We start from the raw sequence: 26,494 nt of genomic DNA on the forward strand, positions 1-26,494 counted from the left end.
AATCACCCGCCTCACTGACAGCCCTGCTCTAATCACCCGCCTCACTGACAGCCCTGCTCTAATCACCCGCCTCACTGACAGCCCTGCTCTAATCACCTGTCTCACTGAGAAGGGAGGAGAGGGAGGCGTGTTTCACTGAGAAGGGAGGAGAATAAGGCGTGTCTCACCTGCACACAGCTCTCAGATAGGTGGATTTCTCCATCCGTCTGTACCTGGGACAGACATCGGCAAGGCCGGTCACACGTCACTGAAGGGGGGAGGAGGATCCTGTGGAGAGACACAGCACTCATTTCCTCTGTGGGGTGATGGGAGACCATATAATGTATAAACATACTACATAATGGATAGAGGAATGGAATAAAATAGAATGTACTGTACTAAGAGAAAGAGGCATGCCATGATTTGAAAAAGGACTGAGAGCGGCCCGAAACGCCTGTGCTTCATCCTAGGCATACCCACATGTGGATTTTAATTTGATGAATTTTATCTGAAGAGCACTCAATAAAAATCTGTTTTTAGATGGTGCTAATTGGTAACTTGTGACTCCAAAGGTGATTCAAGCACATCGACTAACCATTGGTGCTGTTGCAATTTCGTTCACCTATCTATTTTAATTAACATAACTAATGTAACTTAATGACAGTATGTTTGTTTAGGCTGAAGTTCCCCTTTAATTAGATTGATTAAATCCGACATATCCGATCGGGATTCAATCGATCATGTGAACGATTTGCATTGAAAACTTGCCAAAATCGATCACACGATCGATCGAATCCCGATTGGACATGTCGGATTTAATCGATCTAACCGAAATTCGATCGATCGCGCCTGGAATTGAATGGTTGAAATGAAGAAAAAATGGAGGCACAGTTGAAAAAATAGAAATACCTTTTAATCCACGGTGTGCTGACACGCGGGGTACAGTGGGGGTGAGGGGATGCCTGACAGCTGTTTCGCTAAAAAAGCTTCCTCAGAGGCAAAGATTGGGAACGGTTCCCAATCTTTGCCTCTGAGGAAGCTTTTTTAGCGAAACAGCTGTCAGGCATCCCCTCACCCCCACTGTACCCCGCGTGTCAGCACACCGTGGATTAAAAGGTATTTCTATTTTTTCAACTGTGCCTCCATTTTTTCTTCATTTCAATTGCTCAAGTGTATGCTCTGGAGAGCACGTTGATCATGGAGTACGCAATCCGGTGAACCCAGTACCCACCCACCCATATCTGGTGCCAGTCTGTCTCTCCCTTATACAATGGAATTGAATGGTGTAGAGGGGGCTTTAGAGGAAAGACAATAATCAGGTGATTTTTAGAGATAAACATGGATACCTCCCATCTTTTTTACATAAGAAAGAGGGACAGTTAAACCACACCCCAACCACACCCCTAATCACGCCTCCGTCACACATACCATAAAGATTTCATAAGATAAATATGTTGTTTTATAATTCAAAACACACACTAGTCCTTTCTATCCTGGTTTATTTACCTTCATAGTAACATGTGAAAATAAGGGCCCATTTCCACTTGTGCGGTGCGAATCGCTGCGGAAAAAATTCACATGCGGACACGAATCTTGCATGCGGCGGTATGCGAATTTTCATGCGAATTCGCATGAATGACGCTATATGCGAATTTAACCATGGCAGTGCCTGTGTGCTTTTCAATTGATTCCATTCAAATTCGTATGCAAATTCGCATGAAAGTTCGCATACACCCGCATAGCGGTATGCGAATTCTGATGGCTCTGCCATGCAAATTGTTCACACGGAAGAAAACGCTCAGAAATCCTGACAAGTGGAAACAGTCCCATCCACTTGTATTGGCTATGCGAATTTGCATGTGGCAAACGTATGCGAATTCGCGATAGTGGAAATCGGCCCTACGAAATATATCAATTTAAAATGTAACTGAGATCGGCTAAGCTTTTTAAAAGATTTCATACTTACCCAGGGCTTCCTCCAGCCCCATGAGCAACTGCGCAGAAGAGCCGACTGGCTCGACAGCCAGATTACGGGGATCGATATGAGAAAGAAGGCACTCGAGAGGATGGCTAGGAACACATCGGTGCTCATGGGGAGAGGAAGCCCCAGGTGAGTATATTCTTTGGGAGCCCTGTCCCTCGCTCCTCCTCATTTGTCCCTCTTTCAGGACTTTGTCCCTCTTTCTATGTAAATAGATGTATTTTTCTACTGATAAATGTATTTAATTGACTCTAAATTTTATTCCCATCCTTTAAATTAATATATTTCTTACTTTCAAATGTTAATATGAAGGAAAATGAACCAGGATAGAAAGGACCAGTGTGGTTTGGGTTAAACAACAAAAAAATTTTCTCATGAAATCTTTATGGTATGCGTGACAGGGGCGTGATCAGGGGTGTGGCAGGGGCATGGCTTAAGTGTCCCTGTTTCTCATCTCAAAAAGTTGGGAGGTATGCTTTAAAGGATGGGAATACAGTTTAGAGTGATTGAGACATATATTTACATAGATCCGCACATCAGTCCTGAAAGAGGGACAAATGATGAAGAAAGAGGGACTGGACTGTTGAGAGCTATGATAAATGTGCCATATGAAGCATACAGTGTGGGGAAGAAGGGAGGGCATGAGGGCGGAGCATATAGTGTGGTGGGTTAGTAAGAGCATATCTTCCAACTTTTTAAAGGGATCCAAGCAGCTCCTGGCTTCAAATAGCTGCAAGGGCTGCCATTGTTCAGAAGCTCAACCCCTGCTATTTTACAACTGCTATTATCCAGGCTAGGTGTGAAATTCTTCAACTGTAACTCATGTTTTCTGTTTGAAGTACAATGGGGGTTTGTTTGTGGTCAATTAAGTCTAATGAGGTGATTTCTTATGTGTTCCACCATCTCCTGCTCTCCTTTACGGATGGACAAAGTGGCTATTTTAACCCTTAGATGTAAAAAAATGAGGTAAAATGAAAGTTTTTTTTAATAATAAACCACATTTTTATAATGCATTTTTAATTTGCTATAGAGCTGCCCTGGGTGTTAAAAATGATGCTCGGTTCACTTCAAGATGAGAAAGAGGGACACTTAGGCCACGCCCCAGCTACACATGCCATAAAGATTTCATAAGAAAAATATGTTGTTTCATAATTCAAACCACACTGGTCCTGTCTATTTTGCTTCATTTTCCTTCATATTAACATTTTAAAATTAGTAATATATCAATTTAAAGGATGGGGAATTTAGAGACAATCAAACACATTTTTAGCAGAGAAATATATGTATTTACATAGAAAGAGGGACAAAGTCCTGAAAGATGGACAAATGAGGAGGAAAGAGGGACAGGGCTGGGCTCCCAAAGAAGAACTGTCCCTCCAAAAGAGGGACAGTTGGGAGCTATGGAAGAGGGAGGATCATAGTGTCCTGGAAGAGAATGGGGAGGAGCTTACACTGTAGAGGGAGGGGAGGCCAGGTCTGTGGGGGGTCAGAGGGTCTCCCGAAGGGCAGAGGGGGGTAAATTATATACTTGATAGATACATGAAGCGATAGGCTCACACGTGACCGGAAGTGTCTCACCTCCGCCTCAGCAGCGCCCCGAGCAGCCGCCCCGCCGCCATCTTGTGCCTTCTCCCTTACTGGCTGGCCGCTGCCTCTGCTGATTGGTGGAGCGCTGTCACGCGGCGTGACGTCACTCACAACGCGGAAGTCACTTGATAAAGCAGCTGAGACGCCGAGACACGGAGAGAGACGCCCGAGAGAGACACACACAGAGGTAAATCACCCGGGGGAGGGCGTGACCTGACACACACAGAGCCCTGGGGAAGCCGAGAGGAGTTTACAGTGTATGAGGGGAGCCGGGAGCGGAGTGACGCAGCAGCACTGAGTATGACGTCACCTCGCGTATGCCGTGTAACTATCTGTGGAGTCCCACTTCCGGCCAGAGCGGTGCTGATTCGCCAGTCGGTCATGTTATTAATGTTCTACTAATGCCATAAGGGAGAGTTGTGACGTCATCCTGTAACGTCACTATGACTTGTCTGTAATGTAGGATAATGTAAACATCTGTCTGTCTGCTTCCGTGAAAGCAGGAAGTAAACACACTGCAGAATAATTGCAGGATTTTGTTTCAGTTGTACCTATTTTTTTGTAAAGGTTATTATGCTGTTGCTTATCTTTTAGAGCAGAGAGGAAGTTCTGAGTCCACGTCAAAGAAAAAACGTTTCTTTGTCACAACTGATACAAATCCTGCAATAAATCTGCAGTGTATCTACTTCCTGCTTTCATGGAAGCAGACATATGGTTAACATCCTGTGTTTACAAATTGGCTGCTGTGCTGAGGCAGCCAGCTGACATAGCTGTGAGATCAAATTACAGTTGTACTTAGCCACAGTTTACAAGTGAGCTCTGCTGTGGTAGTCAGCTGACGGGTCACATTACAATTTGTGGTTAGTCACAGATGAGGGGGAAATTAGACAGGCTAAACTCTCTAAGTACATATGGGGAGCATTTCTGTCTGTTTTCCTTCTGTCCTGTGCAAGAGTTCAGGTCCATTTTGAAGGTTATGCTGTTGCTTATCTTTTAAGCCCCATCTACACGATACGATTAAATCCAATATGTCCGATCGGGATTCGATTTGCCATTGTTTTGCAATGGCGAATCGAATCCCGTTCGGAAATGTCGGATTTAATCGGATCGTCAATAGAATCGTAATCGAATCGCACAAAGAATTGTACCGTGTGGATTGGGGCTTTAGAGCAGAGAGGAAGTTCTAAATTAAGGTCTGCTTTCAGCTACATAGCTATAGGGTATGCATGCTGAGTTGCCTATAGCTTTGTTTACTTATTTAAACGAGGGCTTCAAATAAGACCAGGACTAGCCCAGTTTTGTTAGAAACTTCTGTAGCTGAACAGTTGTCTCTGATAAGAAAAGTGAGATCTAGGCTTCTCTGGAAACTTCTATGTGAGGACTATAATAAGGGGAAGGTTAGCGGTGTTTACAGAGAATTGTGCTGAACGGGTTTGGAAGTGAAAATCTGCTCCTCCTTTCATGGAGTTTTATTACTTTGTGAGATGGAATACATAAGTCTGCTCGTGGTGTATGCACTCTTAACCACTTAAGGACTCAGCCTTTACCCCCCCCTTAAGGACTAGCGCTGTTTTTTATGATCTGTGCTGGGTGGGCTCTGCAGCCCCCAGCACAGATCAGGTTGCAGGCAGAGCGATCAGATCTCCCCCCTTTTTACCCCCCTATGGGGATGATGTGCAGGGGGTTCGGATCTCTCCTGCCTGCCTGGGTGTTGCGGAGGGGGAGGGGGGGGCGTCTTCAAAGCCCCCCTCCGCGGCGAAATTCCCCTCCTCCCTCTCGCCCCTGGTGATCGGGGCTGCACAGGACGCCATCCGTCCTGTGCAGCCTGTGACAGGCTGTCCTCTGTCACATGGCGGCGATCCCCGGCCGTTGATTGGCCGGGGATCGCCGATCTGCCTTATGGCGCGCCGTTCAATGTAAACAAAGGAGACAAACGTTTACATTTAGTCGCAGACCATTCACGGAGACCCGGTCCATGATCTAACAGGGAACGCCTGATTAATTAGGGAGGCACCTGGCAACGCAGATGTGCGTCGCTGGTCCTCCAGCTACCACCTTGCCGCCGCACGGTATGAGTGTGCGGTCGGCAAGTGGTTAAGGGGCCTATACGCTGGTTGATTTCAGCCTTCGATTGTATCGATCGAAGTCAGTTGCCTATTGATTGTAGCCGATTATGATAGATTTCGATGGATTTGATCAATTGACAGGATGGAAAGTCTAGGTCGATCTGCTGCTGGCAGCAGATCAATTGCCCATAGAGTGGCATTGGATCTAATGGTGCAGTAATGCATTTAGATCGATTTTCAATAGATTTCATTCTGAAATCTATTGGAAATCTGTTCCTAGTGTGTGGCGCACATCAGATAGATTCTTGTCAGATTCGACCTGTCAGGCATCTGACAGAAATCTATCTGTTGAATCTGCTGCAAATCTATCAGTGTATGGCCACCTTTATCTTATCACACATAGTCTGCCATGCTTTTGTAATGCTAGGTACACACCATACAATTTTCTGGCATTTTTACTTGCCATGTTATTTCCAACACGTCCGATCTGAATTTCGATCAATTTTTGTTTTTTCGTTCTATTTTTTTCCTTTAACCTCCAGGACAGGTCCACCACGAGAACGACAGGCTCCTCCCAGGAACAGGAAACGTCCAGATAGAGCACTCTATAAAACTTTGTCCAACCCCTTGATCCCCAGTTGACGTTTCCTGTTCCAGGAACAAGGAGTGCTCTGGTCGCTCGCCGGTCCGTCAGACCAGGAGAGTTTGGGACTTGGTTGGCGGCTATGGGTGGACCTGCCTGGAGAGGTTTTGCGGTCCGGAGGGGGAAGAGAGAGTGGAGTTACCTTCCCCATGGCTGTCCTGGCTGCCCGAGTTGCGGCGGATCCGGAGGACACGTGCGGCGTCCATGATTCCCCTTTGGCGGAGGCTAGTGGCGCGCCGGAAGTGACACGAGGATCATGCGGGCCTCCGGAGGGAAGGCAGCTGATTGCCCTCAGTTGCGGAGTACGTATAACGTACTTCCGCCCTTACGTGATGTCACTTCCGGTCGCGTGGGTGAAGAGACGCCGGAAGCCCGCATGGTTTGCCAGTTTGTGTTCGGAACGGAGCGGGATGGACGCTAAGCAGGAACCAGGAAAGGTAAGCTTGGCGGAGGCTTGGTGACCTTTATGGTATGAGCTATACGCCTAGGCCGCGTCTGTATGGAGGTCTGATATAAGTTTACAGACTTACAGTTTGCATTTAATAGCCTGCTTAGCGTCTGATCTGAGGTTTGTTATAGTAACCTGTATCTATAGGCCGCGTCTGTACGGAGGTCTGGGATAAGATCAGAGTCTTATAGTGTGCATTTAATAGCCTGTTTTACGTCTGATCTGAGGTCTGTTATACTTAAATTGTTGCGGACATACATATATGGAGGTTTTTTATTCCACTTTGGACCAGAGGGCTATATATATATGAATATTATAGCTTGGGCAATTGTTTGATACTATGGGGGAGTAGAGTTATAGAGATATATATATATATGTAGCGGATGCATTTTTATGTATAAATGGCTCTTCATTCCTGCTCTCCTCGGTCAGGGTTACTGTCACTCTTCATTTTTTCACCGGGTGATATTCCTTTAAATCAAAATCAGAGGAATGACATTGTGTTTTTGTGTTATTTTAGGGCCCGGAGCCTACTGAGCCAACAAAGCCAAGGAGGCGGTGCCCGCTCTGTGATGCAAAAATGGCCCATAACTACAATAAGCAGTTTTGTCAACCTTGTTTAATGAAACTTATACAGGAGCAATCAGGGGGGTTGAAGGAAGAGTTAATGACAGCCGTAAAGAAGGAAATGGCAGACACCATTAAATCTCTAAAGGAGGTGTTTGCTTCCGCTATTCCCCCTGCAGCAGAGTCAGTAAACCCGGGTACAAGTACAGATATACCGGCCGCAGAAACACCTAATACAGAATCTCAGCCTGTAAAACATAAAAGTAAAAGTACAAAGAGAAATATAGTATCTTCCTCTGAAGAGGAAGACATGGAGGGGGAGGAGGAAGATAATGATGATGAGTCAGACTCCTCCGCTAAAAGTTGGGACAGCCAATCTGAGGTTAAGAAAATCTCTAGATTTAGATTTCCAGCTGATGAGACAGAGCAGCTGATAATGGCGATTAACAAAACCTTAAACATTGAATCCAAAAAATCGGAGGAAATATCTATGCATGATAAGTTATATCAAGGAATGGAACCAAAAGAATCATTAACCTTCCCTATACACAGATCCACAAAGAATACCATATTAACCTGCCTGGCGTTCTATTAAGATCGCCAGGCAGGCTGCGGGAGGGTTTTTTTTTTATAAAAAAAAAACTATTTCATGCAGCCAACTGAAAGTTGGCTGCATGAAAGCCCACTAGAGGGCGCTCCGGAGGCGATCTTCCGATCGCCTCCGGCGCCCAGAATAAACAAGGAAGGCCGCAATGAGCGGCCTTCCTTGTTTTGCTTACATCGTCGCCATAGCGACGAGCGGAGTGACGTCATCGACGTCAGCCGACGTCCTGACGTCAGCCGCCTCCGATCCAGCCCTTAGCGCTGGCCGGAACTTTTTGTTCCGGCTACGCTGGGCTCAGGCGGCTAGGGGGGCCCTCTTTCGCCGCTGCTCGCGGCGGATCGCCGCAGAGCGGCGGCGATCAGGCAGCACACGCGGCTGGCAAAGTGCCGGCTGCGTGTGCTGCTTTTTATTTGAGCCAAATCGGCCCAGCAGGGCCTGAGCGGCAGGCTCCGGCGGTACTGGACGAGCTGAGCTCGTCCAGACCGCCCAGCAGGTTAAGCCAGTGGAAATACCCTGATAGAAAATTGTTCATGTCAAAGGGTTTTATGAAAAGATTTCCATTTACAGAGGAAGATGTCAAAACTTGGGATAGATCTCCCAGGTTAGATGCGGCATTTTCTCAGGTTAATAAAGACAACGAATTGGCCTTTGAAGATCTAGGCTATCTAAAAGATCCGCAGGATAAAAAGGTAGAATTCGCTCTTAAAGAGAACCCGAGGTGTGTTTAAAGAATCTTATCTGCATACAGAGGCTGGATCTGCCTATACAACCCAGCCTCTGTTGCTATCCCAAACCCCCCTAAGGTCCCCCTGCACTCTGCAATTCCTCATAAATTACAGCCGTGCTGTGAGGCTGTGTTTACATCTGTAGTGTCAGTCTCAGCTGCTCCCCCACCTCCTGCATAGCTCCGGTCCCTGCCCCGTCCCTTCCCTCCAATCAGCAGGGAGGGAAGGGATGCAGGCGGGGACTGGAGTTCTGCAGGAGGCGGGGAGAGCAGCAGACTGACACTATAGAGATAAACACAGCCAGCTCTGACAAGCTGTTTGTCAGCAGCGTGGCTGTGATTTATGAGGGATTGCAGAGTGCAGGGGGACCTTAGGGGGGTTTGGGATAGCAACAGAGGCTGGGCTGTATAGGCAGATCCAGCCTCTGTATGCAGATAACATTCTTCAAACCCACCTCAGGTTCTCTTTAAGAAAGCCTGGACAGCAGCAGGAGCAAATTTTAGACCTGCTGCTGCCACAACTTGTGTAGCAAGAGTTCTATCCCTATGGGTTAAGAAAGTAGAGGAGAAAGTTGAAAAGGGAGCCTCTAAGGAGGAGATTTTGGAATCATTAGAAGTGGTCTCTAAGGCCACTGATTATATAACTGATGCAGCAGCTGAGAATATCAGAGTAAATGCCAGAACCTCGGCATTAATTAACACAGCAAGGAGGAATCTGTGGATAAAGAATTGGGAAGGTAGTCAGGCCTCAAAAGCCAGAGTTTGCAATATCTCCTTCAATGGAGAATTACTATTTGGAGAACAGTTAGACCAAATATTAGAAAGAACTTCTGATAGAAAGAAGGGATTCCCAAAAAAGAAAAAGTTTATACAGAATAAAAGATTCTTTAGGCGAAATAGACAAGACAACAAGGATAAGCCTCAGCAGAGGAGAAGACCTTGGGCCATTAACAGAGAGGGGACGAAAAGGAATTTTCTTTTTCGGAAACAGGAGGGACAAGAAAAGAAATGACGCCAGAGAAAAAGTTGGGGGGCGTCTGTCGGGATTCTATTCCCAATGGACAAAAATTTCCAAAAGCGATTTCATCCTCAATCTCATAAGTCAGGGGTACAAGATTCAGTTTCAATCCTTCCCTCCAAAGAGATTTATTTCCACGTCCCTTCCAAAAGAAAAGGAGAAAAAGCTAGCTTTAAAAAGCATAGTAAAATCAATGTTAGACGAAAACGTGGTCATTCCGGTTCCCGAAAATCAAATCTCGAACATTCAGGGATTTTATTCGACGGTATTTGTAGTAAGAAAGCCGACGGGGAAATTCAGACTGATTCTAAACCTAAAGGCCCTGAACCCCTTCGTATCTTATCAGAGATTCAGGATGGAATCAATTATTCTGTGCGAACCTTGTTAACCCAAAATTGTATAATGACAAATATAGATCTGAGGGACGCTTATTGGCACATTCCAATAAGGGAGTCATCTCAAAAGTTCCTCAGATTTGCAATAAAAGAAAAAAGAATGATTCAGCATTTTCAATTCAGAGTTCTACCTTTCGGTATATCATCGGCACCGAGGATATTCTCAAAGGTAATGGCGGAGGTGACAAAGTTTTTCCACATGGAAGGGATTCTTGTAATCCCGTACCTAGACGATCTCCTGGTAGTGGCAGAATCATATCAGAAATCAAAAGAAAATACAGAAAGGGTGTTAGAACAATTACAAACCCTCGGATGGATAGTAAACTGGGACAAATCAGTCCTTCAACCAACATCAAAGATCCAGTTTCTGGGAGTCATTATAGATTCAGAGACAGAGAGAATGTATTTGCCAGTCGAAAAGATAGGGAAGTTAAAAGCTATGATACAGGAATTAATAACAAAGCCAGTAATGACGATAAGACAAGTAATGAAAGTTTTGGGATTCCTGACATCAACTGCTCCAGCTATACAGTGGGCAATGATGCATACAAGACACTTACAAAATTGGATGCTAAGAGTTTGGAACAAGACACAGGACAATCTAGAGACACAGGTCATATGTCCACCAGACGTACTGAAGTCCCTGGAGTGGTGGTTATCGGAGAAGATACTCACCGAAGGCAGGATGTGGATCATACCAACAGGGAAGATTATCACGACCGATGCAAGTCTTATAGGTTGGGGTGCACATCTGCAGGGAAGAATGTTACAGGGGCAGTGGCCAAAGTGTGTGAGGATGCAGTCATCCAATTACAGGGAGCTAGCAGCTATACAGAAAGCACTAGAACAGAGTGTACAGACACTGATGGGTCATCATGTTCAGGTCAGGTCAGACAACACCACAGCGGTAGCATATCTGAATCGGCAAGGGGGTACAAAGTCAACGAAGCTGATGGAACTGGCCATGAACATATTAACAATAGCGGAAAAGAATTTTCTATCATTATCAGCAATACATCTGAAGGGATCATTAAACACGATAGCAGATTTTCTGAGCAGACAAAAGATGTCAAATACAGAGATGGAAATATCAGACAAGATGTTCAGAAGATTGACCACACAGTGGGGTCGACCACGAGTAGATATGTTCGCAACCAAGTAAAACACAAAGTGCAGAAGATTCTACTCCCTGAATCCAAGCGAAGGAGCCGAAGCGGTAGATGCGCTAAGTCAGAACTGGATATTCGACAAGGGGTACGCATTTCCACCAATACAGCTAGTGCCACGAGTATTACACAAGTTATCAAGGACCAAGACAGTAATAATTATGGTAGTCCCGGATTGGCCAGCAAGAAGTTGGTATCCACTACTACTAAAGATGAGGCTGGAGGGTCCAATAAGGATTCCGGACAAGGAAGTACTAGCTCAGGGATCAAGAAGAACTGGAAGCTCTATTCCAAATCTAAGCCTGTCAGCCTGGCTTCTGAGAGGTCCCCTTTAAGGAAAAAAGGAGTATCAGAAAGGGTTATTAGTACTCTATTGGATTGTAGGAAGAAAGTTACAAGGAAAATTTACCTCAAATATTGGAAAACCTTTAATATGTGGCAGGAAGAGTCAGGGTTCAAGGGTGATTTAGTGCCAACCATTTTAGAGTTTCTACAGGACGGGGTAGAAAAGAATATTTCGTTAAGTACTTTAAAGGTACAGGTAGCAGCAATATCTACCTTTATGGATGAGAGGTTAGCAAGGGACCCCCTTATCATCCAATTTTTTAAGTCAGTGGAGAGAAAGAAACCTATGTTAAAGAAAAAAGTTCCCAGTTGGGATTTATCCTTAGTTTTAAAGGTATTAAAGAAAGAACCCTTTGAGCCCATAGCAGATATTTCCTTCAGACTATTGACAATGAAGACAGTATTTCTTATAGCTATTACATCGGCTAGACGGGTGAGCGAATTAGAAGCCCTATGTTGTGATGAACCGTTTTGTATAATACTTAGAGATGAAGTGATACTGAAGACATGTGATGAATTTCTCCCGAAAGTTACTACAAAATTTCACAGATCCCAGGACATTGTGCTACCATCATTTAAAGAGGAACAAACATTGGATGTAAGAAGATGCCTTATGTGTTATTTAGAGAGGGTAGCGGAATTTAGAAACTCTAGAGCTTTGCTAATTAACACGTCAGGAGCTACAAGAGGTAGTAAAATGTCAAAGAGATCTATAGCTAGATGGATAAAATTATGTATAGAGGAAGCCTATAGGATTACAGGGAATACGGTAGTAGATACAATCAGAGCCCATTCAGCTAGGGCAGCTGCCACCTCATGGGCTTACAGAGCGGGTGCTACGCCAGAAGAGATCTGCAGGGCAGCCACGTGGTCAAGTTTAAGCACCTTCTCTAGACACTACAGAATAGATCTGATGTCTGCAAGACAGCAATCATTTGGAAAGAAAGTTTTGCAGGCAGTCAGCCCACCCTAAATTGGTAAGATTCTTGCTCATCTTCTCGTGGTGGACCTGTCCTGGAGGTTAAAGGAAAAACCAATGTTAGTTACCTGGTAACATCCTTTTTAGTAACCTCCAGGACAGGTCCGTAACCCACCCGATATCAATTATATGTATATATATATGTATATATGATGATGTGATAGTATATGTATATGCAGTATGAATATTAAAACCCCTTTTTTGTTTAGGAACAGTACTTGAAATTGACTGGGGATCAAGGGGTTGGACAAAGTTTTATAGAGTGCTCTATCTGGACGTTTCCTGTTCCTGGGAGGAGCCTGTCGTTCTCGTGGTGGACCTGTCCTGGAGGTTACTAAAAAGGATGTTACCAGGTAACTAACATTGGTTTCGATCGGTTTTCCAATCTATTTTCATAGAAGTGAATGAAAAATGATTGGAAAGATCAATCAGAAAAAAAAAATTGTTCGAAATTCAGATCGGACATGTTGGATATAATCGATCTGGCAGGTAATTCTGCCAGAACATTGTATGGTGTGTACCTAGCATAATGGCCCATACTCACGGGCTACAATTGTCGCCGCAACCACGTGGCGCGCGCGTGTTGCGGCGACAGGTTGCCCGTGAGTATGGTGCACGCGCCCCGAACCGTCGCTCGTCGCTGTTGTCGCCAGGCGATTGGCGCGGTCAATCGCCTAGCGACAGTTGTCGCCGCAACTTACGGCGCAGCAGCGCCGTATGGCAGATCGGCGATCCCTGGCCAATCAGCGGCCGGGGATCGCCGCCATGTGACAGGGGACGTCCTGTCACTGGCTGCACAGGACGGATAGCGTTCTGTGCAGCCCAGATCACCGGGGATGAGCAGGTAGGAGAGGGAGGGGGGAATTTTGCTGCGGAGGCGGGCTTTGAGGTGCCCCCCCCCGCAACATGCCAGACAAGAGGAGCGATCAGACCCCCCCTGCACATCATCCCCATAGGGGGGAAAAAAGGGGGGGCGATCTGATCGCTCTGTGTGCCCGCTGATCTGTGCTGGGGGCTGCAGAGCCCACCCAGCACAGATCACAAAAAATAACGCTGGTCCTTAAGGGGGGGTAAAGGGTGGGTCCTCAAGTGGTTAAAGAGACTCTGAAGCGAGAATAAATCTCGCTTCAGAGCTCATATTCAGCAGGGGCATGTGTGCCCCTGCTAAACCGCCGCAATAGCGCCGCTAAACGGGGGTCCCTTGACCCCCAAATCCCCCCCTTGCAGAATCCACGACCAACTTGGTCGTGGATTTTGCTCCTCCTGGAGGCAGAGCTGACGGCCGCAGCCCTGCCTCCAGTCGCGTCTATCAGCGGCGCATCGCCGCCTCTCCCCGCCCCTCTCAGTGAAGGAAGACTGAGAGGGGCGGGGGAGAGGCGGAAATACGCGTCTGATAGACACGCGTGAGGCAGGGCTGCGGCGGTTAGCCCTGCCTCAAACAGGAAGTAATCCCCCGCTGCACGGAGGGGATTTGGGGGATCAGGGACCCCCGTTTAGCCGCGGTATAGCGGCGTTTTAGCAGGGGCAAACATGCCCCTGCTATCTATGAGGTCTGAAGCAAGATTTATTCTCGCTTCAGACTCTTTAAAGGGGTTCTTTCGCGAATGAGGAAAAAATAAAAAGTGGTTTATGCATAAACTATTAAACATCCTTCTAAAATAGTGTAACGTTTTTTTTTTTTTTTTAATGAAATGTTTCATCAATACAACATGTAATGTAAACAGTGATGGATGACGGACTGGGAGGCTAATCCATTTGTTAGGGGTGTTTTTGTTTTTTTTTACTTTCATTTCACAACCATAACTCCTGCCTACCTAATTTTCAGTGGTATAATCCACTGCCAGCAGGAATCTGTAACAGCTTAGCTCCTCAATATGTGTTTACATTGTTGCTAGGCAACCAGACTTATGAGCAGCTTATGACTCTGCACAAAGACTCCCTGCACAGGCAGTCTGGTTGCCTAGCAAAACTGACATCTTACACAGCACATAGTCATGTCACTGGCTGTCCTCAGAGGAGATCATGATCTAACCCTACCATAGTCATAGTATAAGATCCTACAACAGGGATGTCAAACCGGTCCTACGAGGGGCGAGGTCCTCACACATTTTTGACACAGCTCAAATGAATTGATGGGTCTGAATCAGGAAAGGTGTGGTCCATCAGGATGAACAAATTCCTCTTTCTCAGTCCAGCCTGAACACTGGCATGGATCCGGGCCTGGAGTTCGACACCTGTGTCCTACAACATTATGTATTTATATAGCACTGACATCTTCTGCAGCACTTTACGGAGTATATAGTCAGGTCACGGACTGTCCTCAGAGGGGCTCACAATCTTATCCCTTCCATAGTCTAATCATGTCTTACATTATTATTATTATTATTACTAGTAAAAAGGCCCGCCCGTTAACCACTTGAGGACCCACCCTTTACCCCCCCTTAAGGACCAGCGCTGGTTTAGGTGATCTGTGCTGGGTGGGCTGTGCAGCCCCCAGCACAGATCAAAGGGCACTCAGAGCGATCAGATCGCCCCCCCTTTTTTCCCCACTAGGGGATGATGTGCAGGGGGGGTCTGATCGCTCCTCCTGGCTGGCATTTTGCGGGGGGGGCACCTCAAAGCCCCCCTCCGCGGCGAAATCCTCCCCCTCCCTCTCCTACCTGCTCCCCCGGGAGATCTGGGCTGCACAGGACGCTATCCGTCCTGTGCAGCCAGTGACAGGACGTCCCCTGTCACATGGAGGCGATCCCCGGCCGCTGATTGGCCGGGGATCGCCGATCTGCCTTACGGCGCTGCTGCGCAGCAGCGCCGTACAAATGTAAACAAAGCGGATTATTTCCGCTTGTGTTTACATCTAGCCTGCGAGCCGCCATCGGCGGCCCGCAGGCTATTCACGGAGCCCCCCGCCGTGAATTGACAGGAAGCAGCCGCTCGTACGAGCGGCTGCTTCCTGATTAATTAGGCTGCAGCTGGCGACGCAGTACTGCGTCGCTGGTCCTGCAGCTGCCACTTTGCCGACGCACGTTATGAGTGTGCGGTCGGCAAGTGGTTAAACGGGCGCTAGGTCACAGCCACTACCCCCTGCAATGCGCGCACATACGCATCCTGCTTGCTCATTCCCCACCACTGTCTGAAGTATATGCACACAGGGAGCTGCTTGCTTGGCAGTTGTGAAAAGCTGCAATGAGAACCTCTGTGAAACACACACAGCAAACTGTCAGGTCCGGCCCTGTGTCCCTGCTCACCGGCCACTGTCCTAACTGCCCTGGCTGCGCACATGCTCAGTACAAAAAAGCCAGGGACACACAACCATTCAGTTGATGATGCAGGGACACTTGCATTTTAGTGTATAGGATAGGATTGTTATGATGATGATGTATTTATAGCACTGGCACCATGTTTCTTTTATGGGGAGACACTGCTTTTTTGGGGGGTGAGGTGGCAGAGGGGAGTTGAGGGGGCCTCAGCAAGTGTGCCTGGTATGAGGCCCACACATTTCTGAAGTTGGCCCTGCCTCACACATTCCCCCCCCCCCCACTCTTCCATCCAACATGGCCGATTGGGGGAAGCTGCCTTTATCTCCAGTATCTTGTACAGCTGGTAGAATGCATCTTCACAGGCCAGTTTGTGCTGGGTGAGGGGTGGGGAAGTGTGTGTGTGAGGGGGGGGGTTGTTGGGGGAGGAAGTTGGGTGAGTGGAAAGAGGAAGTGTGAGAACACAGCAGACAGACGTGTTTGTTTTTTCTTTTCTCCTCAGATTCCATGATGTCGGTGGGTTTGTGGACCTCAGTAGTGCTGGTTCTGGCAGCCATCGCTGTCCCCGATACTGTCAGTGAGCCCCTGTCGTTCCACGACTGCGGTGAGTGGTCACTGGGGATGAAAGGCTCTCCCTCCGATCTTTCTGTCTGTCTGACTGTTGCTGTGTTGCAGGTTGTCAGAAGGGGAAGCTGCTGACGGTGGACGTGTCACCTTGTCCTTCCCAACCCTGTCCTCTGGTGAGAGGACAAACGTACACCATCAATGTCACCTTCACCAGTGGTAGGATATATCTGTGTGTGTGTGCTCCCATTTATGTATAATCTGTGATGTAATGGTGTGTTTCCCCAGGGCTGTGGAGTCGGTCCAAAAATCCACCTCCTCCGACTCCTCAGATTCCACCGACTCCGACTCCTCTAATTTGCATATTACAATTTTGTTGATTAAAAGTATGTAACATGAAATTCGTCTCTTAACTGCCAACGCTTAGGAATTTTACAAGACAACTGAAGTGAGAAGGATATGTAGACTACTATATTTATTCCCTTTAGACTAAAACTAGTCCTTGGTAAGAGTACTTGTAAAAGGTACAAACCGGAACAAAGAACATCTATCAGGCCCTAGGCAATGTAAGTGTGGGTACATGTAAGAATGATGTGCAGGTACTCTGCAGGGGAATGAGGAGATTCTTCCTCTATTACACATTCTTCATGCACAATCTGAACAAGGTTTATGGGTGACAGACAACACCTCTGTGTTCAATGTGCACAGCATTCTCAATGGATTCCCTGCAGCTTTGTGGAGAGTGCATATGTAGAGTATAGTACTACTGTGTAACAAAGTAAACCTGAGACAGATGAAATTAAAGTTTTATACATACCTGGGGCTTCCTCCAGCCGCCTTCAGGATAATCAGTCCCTCGTTGTCCTCCTCCTCCACCACCTGGATCTTCTGCTATGAGTCCAGGTACTTGAGCCAGTCGGGCGTAGTGCGCATGCACACACTCCGCCGCTAGGAGCATACTACACCTGTGCAGCACTATTGCGCAGGTGCAGAATGTTCCTGGCTGTGGGAGCGGCATGCAGCCGGACTGCGCTGACTGGCTGAATTACCCGGACTCGTATCAGAAGATCCAGGTGGTGGAGGACAGCGAGGGACTGATTAGCCTGAAGGGGGCTGGAGGAAGCCCCAGGTATGTATAAAACTTTACTTTTCATCCGTCTCAGGTACCCTTTAATTTGTAGTCACCAAACCAAATTTTAACAACATATCAAATTATTTGATTTCATCAGCAAAAGGAGTGCATATATTTGCATAAATCAGCATCAATGCAGAATTATTTCCATCTCGTTGACCATCTCTATTAGTGACACAGCTACACATCAGGCTTTATACTTACAGCATAGATGTTATTTAGTATGTATAAGAGATTCCTGTGTACACATCATATATACAGTCACAATCAGATGTGTATATCTGACCTTAAAAATTCAGGGACTGCTTTATTGAAGCAGCACAAGTAACTAATTTTGATTGGTTTATTTCATTTTTGTGGACTAAGCACAGCTATTACTGTATATATACATTATTTTTAATGACTATTATCTGAGAAATAGAACATTTTATCATATTTTCTATTTTAATTACAGTTACAAATTCATTAGGAGTCGGAGTCGGTGCATTTTTTTCCGACTCCAGGCACCCAAAATTGCCCGACTCCACGACTCCGACTCCACAGCCCTGGTTTCCCCAACTGTGTACAGTCATTCTGAGGGTGAGATTGTTGTACAGTGTGTGATCTGTGTTTCTGTGTCCGGCCAGGTGAGGTCACCCCTAAGTGCACAGCTGTGGTGTATGGTGTAGTGGCTGGAGTACCGATACCATTTCCTCTGCCAGAATCAGATGGATGTAAGAGCGGCTTATCCTGCCCCCTGCAGGAGGGGACGACCTACACTTACCTCTCCAAGATGCCGATCAAACCAGAATACCCCAAGGTGAGTAACTCCAGATTGTAGCAAGGAGAGATGAGGTGCCAGGACACCTTAAAAGAAACCGCACAGATGACCAGAGCCCAAATAGCACAATATGTTAACTCCTTTCGGACCGACGCAGTTTAAATCTACGTCAGGTGGGTGGCGCTGCGGGTCTGACCGGACGTAAACTCTACATCCCCAAAACAAACATACGGATAAGTTAATTGGCTCCCCCTAAAAATTGGCCCTACACTACAGTACTTACACTACATAATATACACATATGGCAGTGGTAGGGATTAGATTGTGAGCTCCTTTGAGGGACAGTTAGTGACAAGATATATATATACACTGTACAGCGCTGCGTAATATGTCGGCGCTATATAAATACTTAATAATAATAATAATCCCATCCACCGCGTGTCCCCGCCCGTTCCCGCTGCCATGTGCTGCCCTGCCTCCTCTATGACGGCAGAGCACTGTGAGCCGGGCAGGAGCCGTTTTCATTGGCTCCTGGCCCTGTCATTACTGTAAGCCAATCCCGTTGGCTTACATTGAGTGACAGGGTCAGGAGCCAATGAAAGCGGCTCCTGACGGCGCACAGCACTCTGCCGTCATAGAGACGGCAGAGAGAGCAGCCTGCGGCGGGGACAGAGCGGTGTGACCGGTGGGAGCGACTGATTATTGCGGCGATTCGGCGGTATGTGCGTTTTAGCGTACCAGCAGCCTCTGGTCCTTAAGGGGGCGGAGGCTGCTGATACCGAAGTGGTTAAAGCTATGTGGAAGAGAATGGTACTCACAAAGATGGGTTGCAATGAGGGCCACCAGAGCCGGAACAAGGTCCTCCAGCACCCAAGGCTGAGACGCCAAAATGCGCCCCTCCAGCCCACCCACCCCAGCCGTCACACACTGATTGCTCTTAGAGTAAGAGGCGCCCCAGGGCCCTGAACCTCCCTAACACCTTAATCTCTAGTTATTTGGCTTGCAGTCACTGCCATGTATCCCCTTTGGTTATTTCTCTCAGCTTCAAACACAATAGGGGAATGATAGCTGAGTGAGTTGTGCGCCGCCTCCTACACTGCGCCCTGAGGCTGGAGCTTCTCTCGCCTCTGCCCTGAGGGCAACCAAACGAGTAGGCAGGTGGAGATTTACAAACCCGCCTCCACTCGTGTGTTCCCAGACAATCTGAATGGTTGCTCTGTTGAAAAAGGCCTGTTACTTTCTGTGGTGGACCAAAGAAACCCCTCCACAAGGGGGGGGGGGAGGGCGGGGGGCCGTGTTTGACTTCAGAGGTGCCAGACTAGTTACCAGATACCTGCACTCCAATTGACCTGAGTGGGCATAGACCCATCAAGTATGTTTCCTGTGCAGAATAATGAAAACTTCTAGTCCAGTATCGTCTAAGGCTCTTTCACACTAAAACGTTGCATTTGATGCAACGTTAAGGTCGCATAACGTGCCCCTAACGCAAAGCATGTTAGTATTGAAGTTGGACGTTATATTGAACTGCGTTGTGTCTCTTGATGCATACTTTTTGACGCATAAGGATCGAACGAAAACTTTGCATGCGTCAAATTAAAAAAAAACATTACTGAGCATGTGCAAACATTCTAACGCAGCTAAATACGAGTATAACTCACAGCATGCTGCACTTTCATTTAACGTGCAGCGTTATAGTCCTACGCAACGTGTGCACTGTGAACAGCACATTGCATTTTCATTGCTGCGAGTTGGGCTGCGTTACAGGCTGCTGTAACGTGGGACTTTAACGTCCCACTGTGAAAGCAGCCTAAACATACAGAAAGAACTGCAAACTTTGTTGTGTGAGTGCTGGTGCAGGACTTCTAGGCAGCAACAACAGGTATCCAAAGGAGGGGTCCGCACACTGCCCATGCCTTGACAAAGGCTGTTGTGGTTCGTCGTCAGCCAACTTCGCTACGCTGGAACTACCCGTAGTTTTGAGCAATTGCGCTTCGCCAAACTATGACTTCGAAATCAAATATTCGATTTGTATGCATTTCGTATACTACGCAGTTACGCATAGTGCGAAGCGTAGTATATGCGGACGCTTATGCCATTATGCGGAAAAATTTACGCATTAATTCCTCTATAAATGCTTGCACCAGGAACTCTTCTATGCGTACATTCCCCTTTCCAATGCGTAATTTTTTAAGCATACAATCGTACGTGGAAAAATAGACGCGAATAAGGCATTTACTTTGCAATACAAATGTGAACTATGGGTAAGGGGTGTAAACTACGCGTAACGGTACTTCGCTACGCGTAAAATTGTAAGCGTAGTTTGAAACTTCGCCTACGAACTACGATGCGTAGATGCGAACTACGATGCGTAAATTTGCACTTGCGTAGTTTCTGCTCATCCCTGGTTCCCAGGCAGTGAGCGAGCCTGGGACCCCCCGGTTGTATAAAAAGGGGGCATTGGAAATCCTCCCCGTGACGCTCCTGAATAGTGCTAATGTAGCATGAACTTATTCCCGCAGGGTGACCGCTTTGCGGTATTGATTTTTTTGACCCTGCATAGTTTGGCAAGCAAATGCATATTTGCATGAGCATTGCCTCATGAATTGCCAATTAGGCCAGATTTGGAAAGCCAGACTTGCTAGGGTTAAAGCGGAACTGTAAATACATTTTAAGCACACTGTTTCACTTACCTGGGGCTTCTGCAAGCCTCAGCAGCCGCCCTTTCCCGTGCCGGTCCTGCCAGAGTCTCTGTTCTCCCGCCACCAGCGCAGCCCTGCCAAGCGTATCTTTTCTTCGCGTTCCCCTCTGCAATAGCAGGGGACGCGAAGAAAGGATGCGCGTGGCCAGAGCCGCGCAGGCGCAGTGGCCCAGCGGCGAAACCGAAAGTAGCTGGTAGCGGGAGAATGGAGACTCGGACAGGACCGGTGTGGGACAGGGTGGCTGCTGGGGGCTTGCAGAAGCCCCAGGTAAGTGAAACAGTGTGCTTAAAATGTTTTTACAGTTCCGCTTTAACCCTAGCAAGTCTGGCTTTCCAAATCTGGCCTAATTGGCAATTCATGAGGCAATGCTCATGCAAATATGCATTTGCTTTCGCTTGCCAAACTATGCAGGGTCAAAAAATCAATACCGCAAAGCGGTCGCCCTTCGGGAATAAGTTTAAACTTGGTGTTTAAGCACGCATAAATTTTCTCATGGAAAGCCTACTTCTTCTTCTTACTTCAAGGTTGAGGCACGTACTCTGAGGCCTGGAACCCACTACAAACCGCTATCGCTAATCGCAATCGCTAGAGTTTTGTATGAGCAGTTTGTAAGCTATTTCATGAGCGTTTTAGGGAGCGATTTTAGAAAGTAATCAATTTGCCAGCGGTTGTGTAGCGATTAGCGGTTTAAAGTCTGATTGGTCCTTTCAATTATTTTTTATTTTGTTACAGTGTACAACTTTAAAACGCTAGCAAAATCGCTCCATGCAAGTTTTTTGATGAGCAATTACGCCAGTGATTATATACTTTACATTGAAGCGCAAACGCTAACAAAATGCTGCATGTCCTGTGTTTACAATTTTGCTAGTCGCAATCGCTTCTGTGGAATTTGCACCATCCATTTACATTGGCAGAGCATTTAGGGAAATTGCTAGCGATTTCTCATGCTCCCTAAACGCTCAATAAATCGCTGTAGTGGGTTCCAGCCCTCAGATAGATGCAGCGTATGCTACGACGCGGGTCGGCTAGTATTTAATATTTTTATATCCCTGTGTGCTCCCCAGGTGCTCTAACTGAAGTCAGACTGGATTAGCTGCATGCATGTTTCAGGTGTGTGATTCAGATACTACTGCAACCAAAGAGATCCACTGGACTGCCAGGCAACTGGTATTGTTTAACAGGAAATATCCATATCCCTCTGTTTAGGTTCCCTTTAAGAGAGCATATAGCAGAGCAGCCACTCAAGGGAAAAACTGCTGGCGGACAAAAAGGATGAGTTCAATAGGGAAAAACCAAACAAGATGGAAAAGCATCTACACATCCCAATCTGACAATTTTCAACCTCGTGAGAAGATACTGGTCTCTTCTACAGGCAGACCAGAATTTGAAGGACATTCAACCCCAACGATCATCCATCATTTACAGACAAAAGTCTGAGGGATAGTTTAGTACACACCCTACATATAAGGGAATGGGAACACCCCCAAAGGGGGGGGAGCAATCCACCAAAGGGCATGTTTAAATGCAGCCACTGCAAGGCTTGCAACTATATCTGCTAAAAAGCATCCATATACGAGACGCAGCTTTGACAATTTGTTGTTCATAAATTGCAGCACAGCATTGTCTGTGTAGCCACTAGCCAGAAGCACCTGTACCGTAATCGCTAAGCGCTTTCACTGGGGTCTCCCCTGAGGAAGCCCCTCTGGTGGGAAACATGTAGGGAACTTTGGCGATTTGTAGTCCCTGTTCATTTAGTGTGGACTTTGGCCCTACTCATGGCCACGGCCTTCATGTACGTTACCATTTGATGACCACCTGCACAGTTTATGTAGCATTTTACACATCCTTTGAATTCTCAGCAGATTTTATTTTAGATTATATTAGAGAATCCGAGGTGTGTTTAAAGAATGTTATCTGCATACAGAGGCTGGATCTGCCTATACAGACCAGCCTCTGTTGCTATCCCAAACCCCACTAAGGTCCCCCTGCACTCTGCAATCCCTCATAAATCACAGCCGTGCTGTGAGGCTGTGTTTACATCTGTAGTGTCAGTCTCAGCTGCTCCCGGTCGGTGTCCTCTGGTTTGGGGGTGTCTGGGTGGTCAGTGTTCTCTGGTTTGATGGTTTGGGAGTGGTCGGTGTCCTCTGGGGGTGTCTGGGTGGTCGGTGTCCTCTGGGGGTGTAGGGTTGGTTGTCCTCTGGTTTGATGGTTCAGGAGTGTTCAATGTCCTCTGGTTTGGGGGTGTAGGTTTGGTCGGTGTACTCTGATTTTGGGATGTATAGGGGGGGTTTTAAGTGTCTTTTGGTTTGGTGGTGCATGGCAAGGTCCTATTCCTCAGGTTATGAAGGTAAAAATGTTTCTTTTCCTCTAGCTGAAGCTGGCAGTGAAGTGGGAGCTGGAGGATGCCGATTCCCAGAACCTGTTTTGTTGGGCCATCCCAGTGCAGATTGTGGATGGCTGAAGCTCTTCTGGATTGTCAGATAGCCAGCACCCCGCCTCTTCTCTCCTGACTGCTGTGCAGTTGTAACTAATCATCCCAAGATTCCACAACTACCATATAATTCTTTTATGCTGATTTTTACTAAAAATGTTTAAATGAAATGAGCTGCTGAACTGATTAATGCTTTTTTCCCACAGTTGTTACTGATGCTGGAACCAATAAAGTATTACCACAGCTGCCTTTTACATCATGTGCTTTACTTTGCTGCAATAAGTGGTTGGATAGTCTACTGGTTAAAGGAGAACTGAAGTGAGAGGTATATGGAGGCTGCCATATTTATTTCCTGTTTTAATCTTTACCAGTTGCCGGTCTATCCTGCTGATCCTCAGCTTCTAATACTTTTAGCCATAGCCCCTGAACAAGCATGCAGCAAGAGCAGAGTTCTGACATTTTTGTCAGTTCTGACAAGATTAGCCGCATGCTTGTTTCTGGTGTTATTCAGACACTACTGCAGCCAAAGAGATCAACAGGGCTGCCAGGCAACTGGTATTGTTTAAAAGGAAATAAATATGGCAGCCTCTAAATTCTTCTCACTTCAGTTCTTCTTTAAAGGATGCCACAACCGAAAGGTGGTAAAATGAAAGGTGGGGTGGCTTGGCATGGGCGTCCGCAGAAAATTTTCTGGGGAGGGGGCAAAAAGGCGGGAAGAATATTTTAGAAGTTGTGCGGTGCGCATAGCTCACTGTGCTGAAAAATGGGTGTGGCCATGGACCAGAATATGGGTGTGGTCACGGGGGAGACAAATTTACATGAACTTAGCAATGTGGGACATTAGATTAGGACAGTGGTGGCGAACCTTTTGGAGGCCGAGTGCCCAAACTGGCCCCAGGAGTCTCCCCCATAAATAAATGTGCCAAATGGCTGCAAACCCTCCAGCTAGCGCTAGGCTAGCTAGTAACTGTGTCTGGCACCCCTGGACCCCCCGTTTATACATTAACCCCCCCTCCCCCCGGATTCAGCAATTGCGCAGCCTCCCGGCACAGCTCCGGTCTCTATGGGGAGGATCAGGTTTGCTCATGACGTCTGCGACGTCATCAGCGATCCTCCCCATAGAGAAGACCAGAGCTGTCCGGGGAGGCTGCACCGATCGCTGGATCCAGGGGGGGGTAATGTATAAATGGGGGAGCGGCGGGGATCGGAGGATGCCGGAGACTTCTTCTAGTTAGCCTAGTGCTAGCTAGAGGGTTTATAGCCATTTAGCACTTTTTTTTTTTTTATTTAAAAATCGGGCAAAAAGTAACAAAACCTCCTGAGCGGCGTAACGCTCAGGAGGTTAAGGACACAGCATTCGATGTGGGAGACCAGGGTTCGAATCCTGGCTAGGATCAGTAAGGAGTCCTTTGGCAAGACTTCCTAACACTGCAGGTTGGCCCCTTGAGTGCTCCCTTAAGCTGGCCATACACTAGGCCGATTCCCTGCCGATTGACAGCAGATTCGATCACTGGGATCGAATCTGCTGTCACATCGTTCACGCTACACGCAAAATTTAGATGTATTTCGTCCCGAAATAGCTCGATCGCTCCGTGCGGGAAATTACCGTCGATCGTCCGCGTAGGGAGCGCGTCGCTAGTGGCGTTCGAGTGCCCGACGACCGACGCAATACAGCTGCAATACATTACCTGCTCCGCCGGCGCGACTCTCCAGGTCTCCGCTGTCTTCTTCTCCGTGCTGGTCTGGTCTCCGGCAGCATGCCTCACTTCTTCTTGTCCTGGCAGGAAGTTTAAACAGTAGAGGGCGCGCTTCTGTTTAAACTTCCCCCAGACAGGACGAAGTGAAGTATGCTGGAGACCAGACCAGAGCGGAGAAGACAGCGGAGACCTGGGGAGTTGCACCAGCGGAGCAGGTAATGTATGCCGGGGGGGGGGGGGGGGGGGGTGGAGTGGCGGCAGCAGCACCACCACCACCACCACCGATTGTGAACGGTTTCATGCTGAAATCGATTCACAATCTGTTTGCAGAAAAGGCAGCCATACAATCCCTCTCTGATCAGATTTGATCAGAGAGGGATCTATCTGTTGGTCGAATCTGGTGGCAAATCGACCAGTGTATGGCTACCTTTAGTGGCTGCAGCTCTTGAGCGCTTTGAGTCTAACAGGAGAAAAACGCTATACAAATGTTAGGATTAGGATCTCCCTGGCTCTGGCCAGGACTCCATAGATTGCCAGCTATGGGAGGGTCCTGATGTCACTTCATGAAGCCATCAGCACTGTCCCTACTTCTTGTGACTCATTAGTAGAAACAGAATCAGCCTTGGCTTTATGTCCACTATACCAAATATTCTCCTCTCCACGAGTGACAGCCAATTGTTCCATCTACCGCCAGCAGACCAAACTCCCTCATGCCAGCAGAGTTTTCCTCTCTCTCGGTGCTGTCACATGACACAAATCTAAGGCTCTGTTCACATCTAAAATAGCAAAAACGCTAGCGATAACTGCTAGAGTTTTGGTGAAAAGATTTTTTTTTTTGTGTGATTAACATGGAAAAAAAACAGTCACTGTAGCGTTTTGGGAGCGATAGCGATTAGCTGTTCTATACATGCTAATCGTGCACACCAGAAGAGCTTTTCTGAGCTTTGAAAATTTTTTTTTTTAAAGCTCCTCCTAAATTTATCCTATATGTGTGTGCTCACTTGAGCGATGTGATTTTGCAAAAATCCCCCACAGCCCCAAATGTTGGTCCTCCCTTATTCCCTGGTTATGCGCATAAAGGGGTGCAGTAGCCGTAAAGTATATCCAGGGATTAGAAACACCATGTGTCAAGCTGTGCTGCTATTAAGTACATGGAGGTGCTGATAAATTCCTGACATCGTCCAGAACAAAAAGCCAGAGTTATGAAGTAACACATTCATTCACTATTTACACTCTTTACAGTGTAGTTGCAGCTTTTTCTAGACCGTCACTTAAAAGTCCTTTGGTTGGGCCTCAAATCAGCTCTCAGCAGCATGTTTGACTTAAGAAATGTCCTCTTCAGGAATTTCTTCAAGTTCAGAAACAGATAATATGGTATGCAAGTAGTGCATACAGGATTATGTAAATTTTTATGCAAATATATGCATCTTGAAAATGGACCAATGAAGTCCCACC

General features: G+C 46.9%; 3 protein-coding genes across 3 annotated transcripts in view; 2 read left to right on the top strand and 1 right to left on the bottom strand.

Moving 5' to 3' along the window:
• Positions 1-3,640, bottom strand: part of ISCA2 (iron-sulfur cluster assembly 2) — a 25,835-nt gene extending 22,195 nt beyond the window's left edge. The window contains exons 1-2 of the mRNA XM_068254529.1: positions 3,539-3,640; positions 168-267 (exon numbers count right to left, since the gene is read on the bottom strand). Coding sequence (XP_068110630.1) covers positions 168-267; positions 3,539-3,579 — 141 coding nt within the window. The 5' untranslated portion in view covers positions 3,580-3,640. The remainder of the gene's footprint in view (positions 1-167; positions 268-3,538) is intronic.
• NPC2 (NPC intracellular cholesterol transporter 2) lies at positions 3,627-23,596 on the top strand. The gene is made up of 5 exons (XM_068254528.1): positions 3,627-3,734; positions 16,259-16,360; positions 16,432-16,539; positions 18,079-18,251; positions 23,283-23,596. Exons 2-5 carry the CDS (start codon positions 16,264-16,266, stop codon positions 23,370-23,372), a joined length of 468 nt encoding a protein of 155 aa, XP_068110629.1. The 5' UTR covers positions 3,627-3,734; positions 16,259-16,263; the 3' UTR covers positions 23,373-23,596.
• On the top strand, positions 9,063-13,148 carry LOC137532077 (uncharacterized). Its single transcript, XM_068252212.1, has 2 exons — positions 9,063-12,500; positions 12,712-13,148. Exon 1 carries the CDS (start codon positions 10,325-10,327, stop codon positions 12,494-12,496), a length of 2,172 nt encoding a protein of 723 aa, XP_068108313.1. The 5' UTR covers positions 9,063-10,324; the 3' UTR covers positions 12,497-12,500; positions 12,712-13,148.
• Positions 23,597-26,494: the final 2,898 nt, after the last annotated feature.

The sequence above is a fragment of the Hyperolius riggenbachi genome, chromosome 9 (assembly GCF_040937935.1).
Source record: "Hyperolius riggenbachi isolate aHypRig1 chromosome 9, aHypRig1.pri, whole genome shotgun sequence".
Classification (NCBI taxonomy): Eukaryota; Metazoa; Chordata; class Amphibia; order Anura; family Hyperoliidae; genus Hyperolius; species Hyperolius riggenbachi.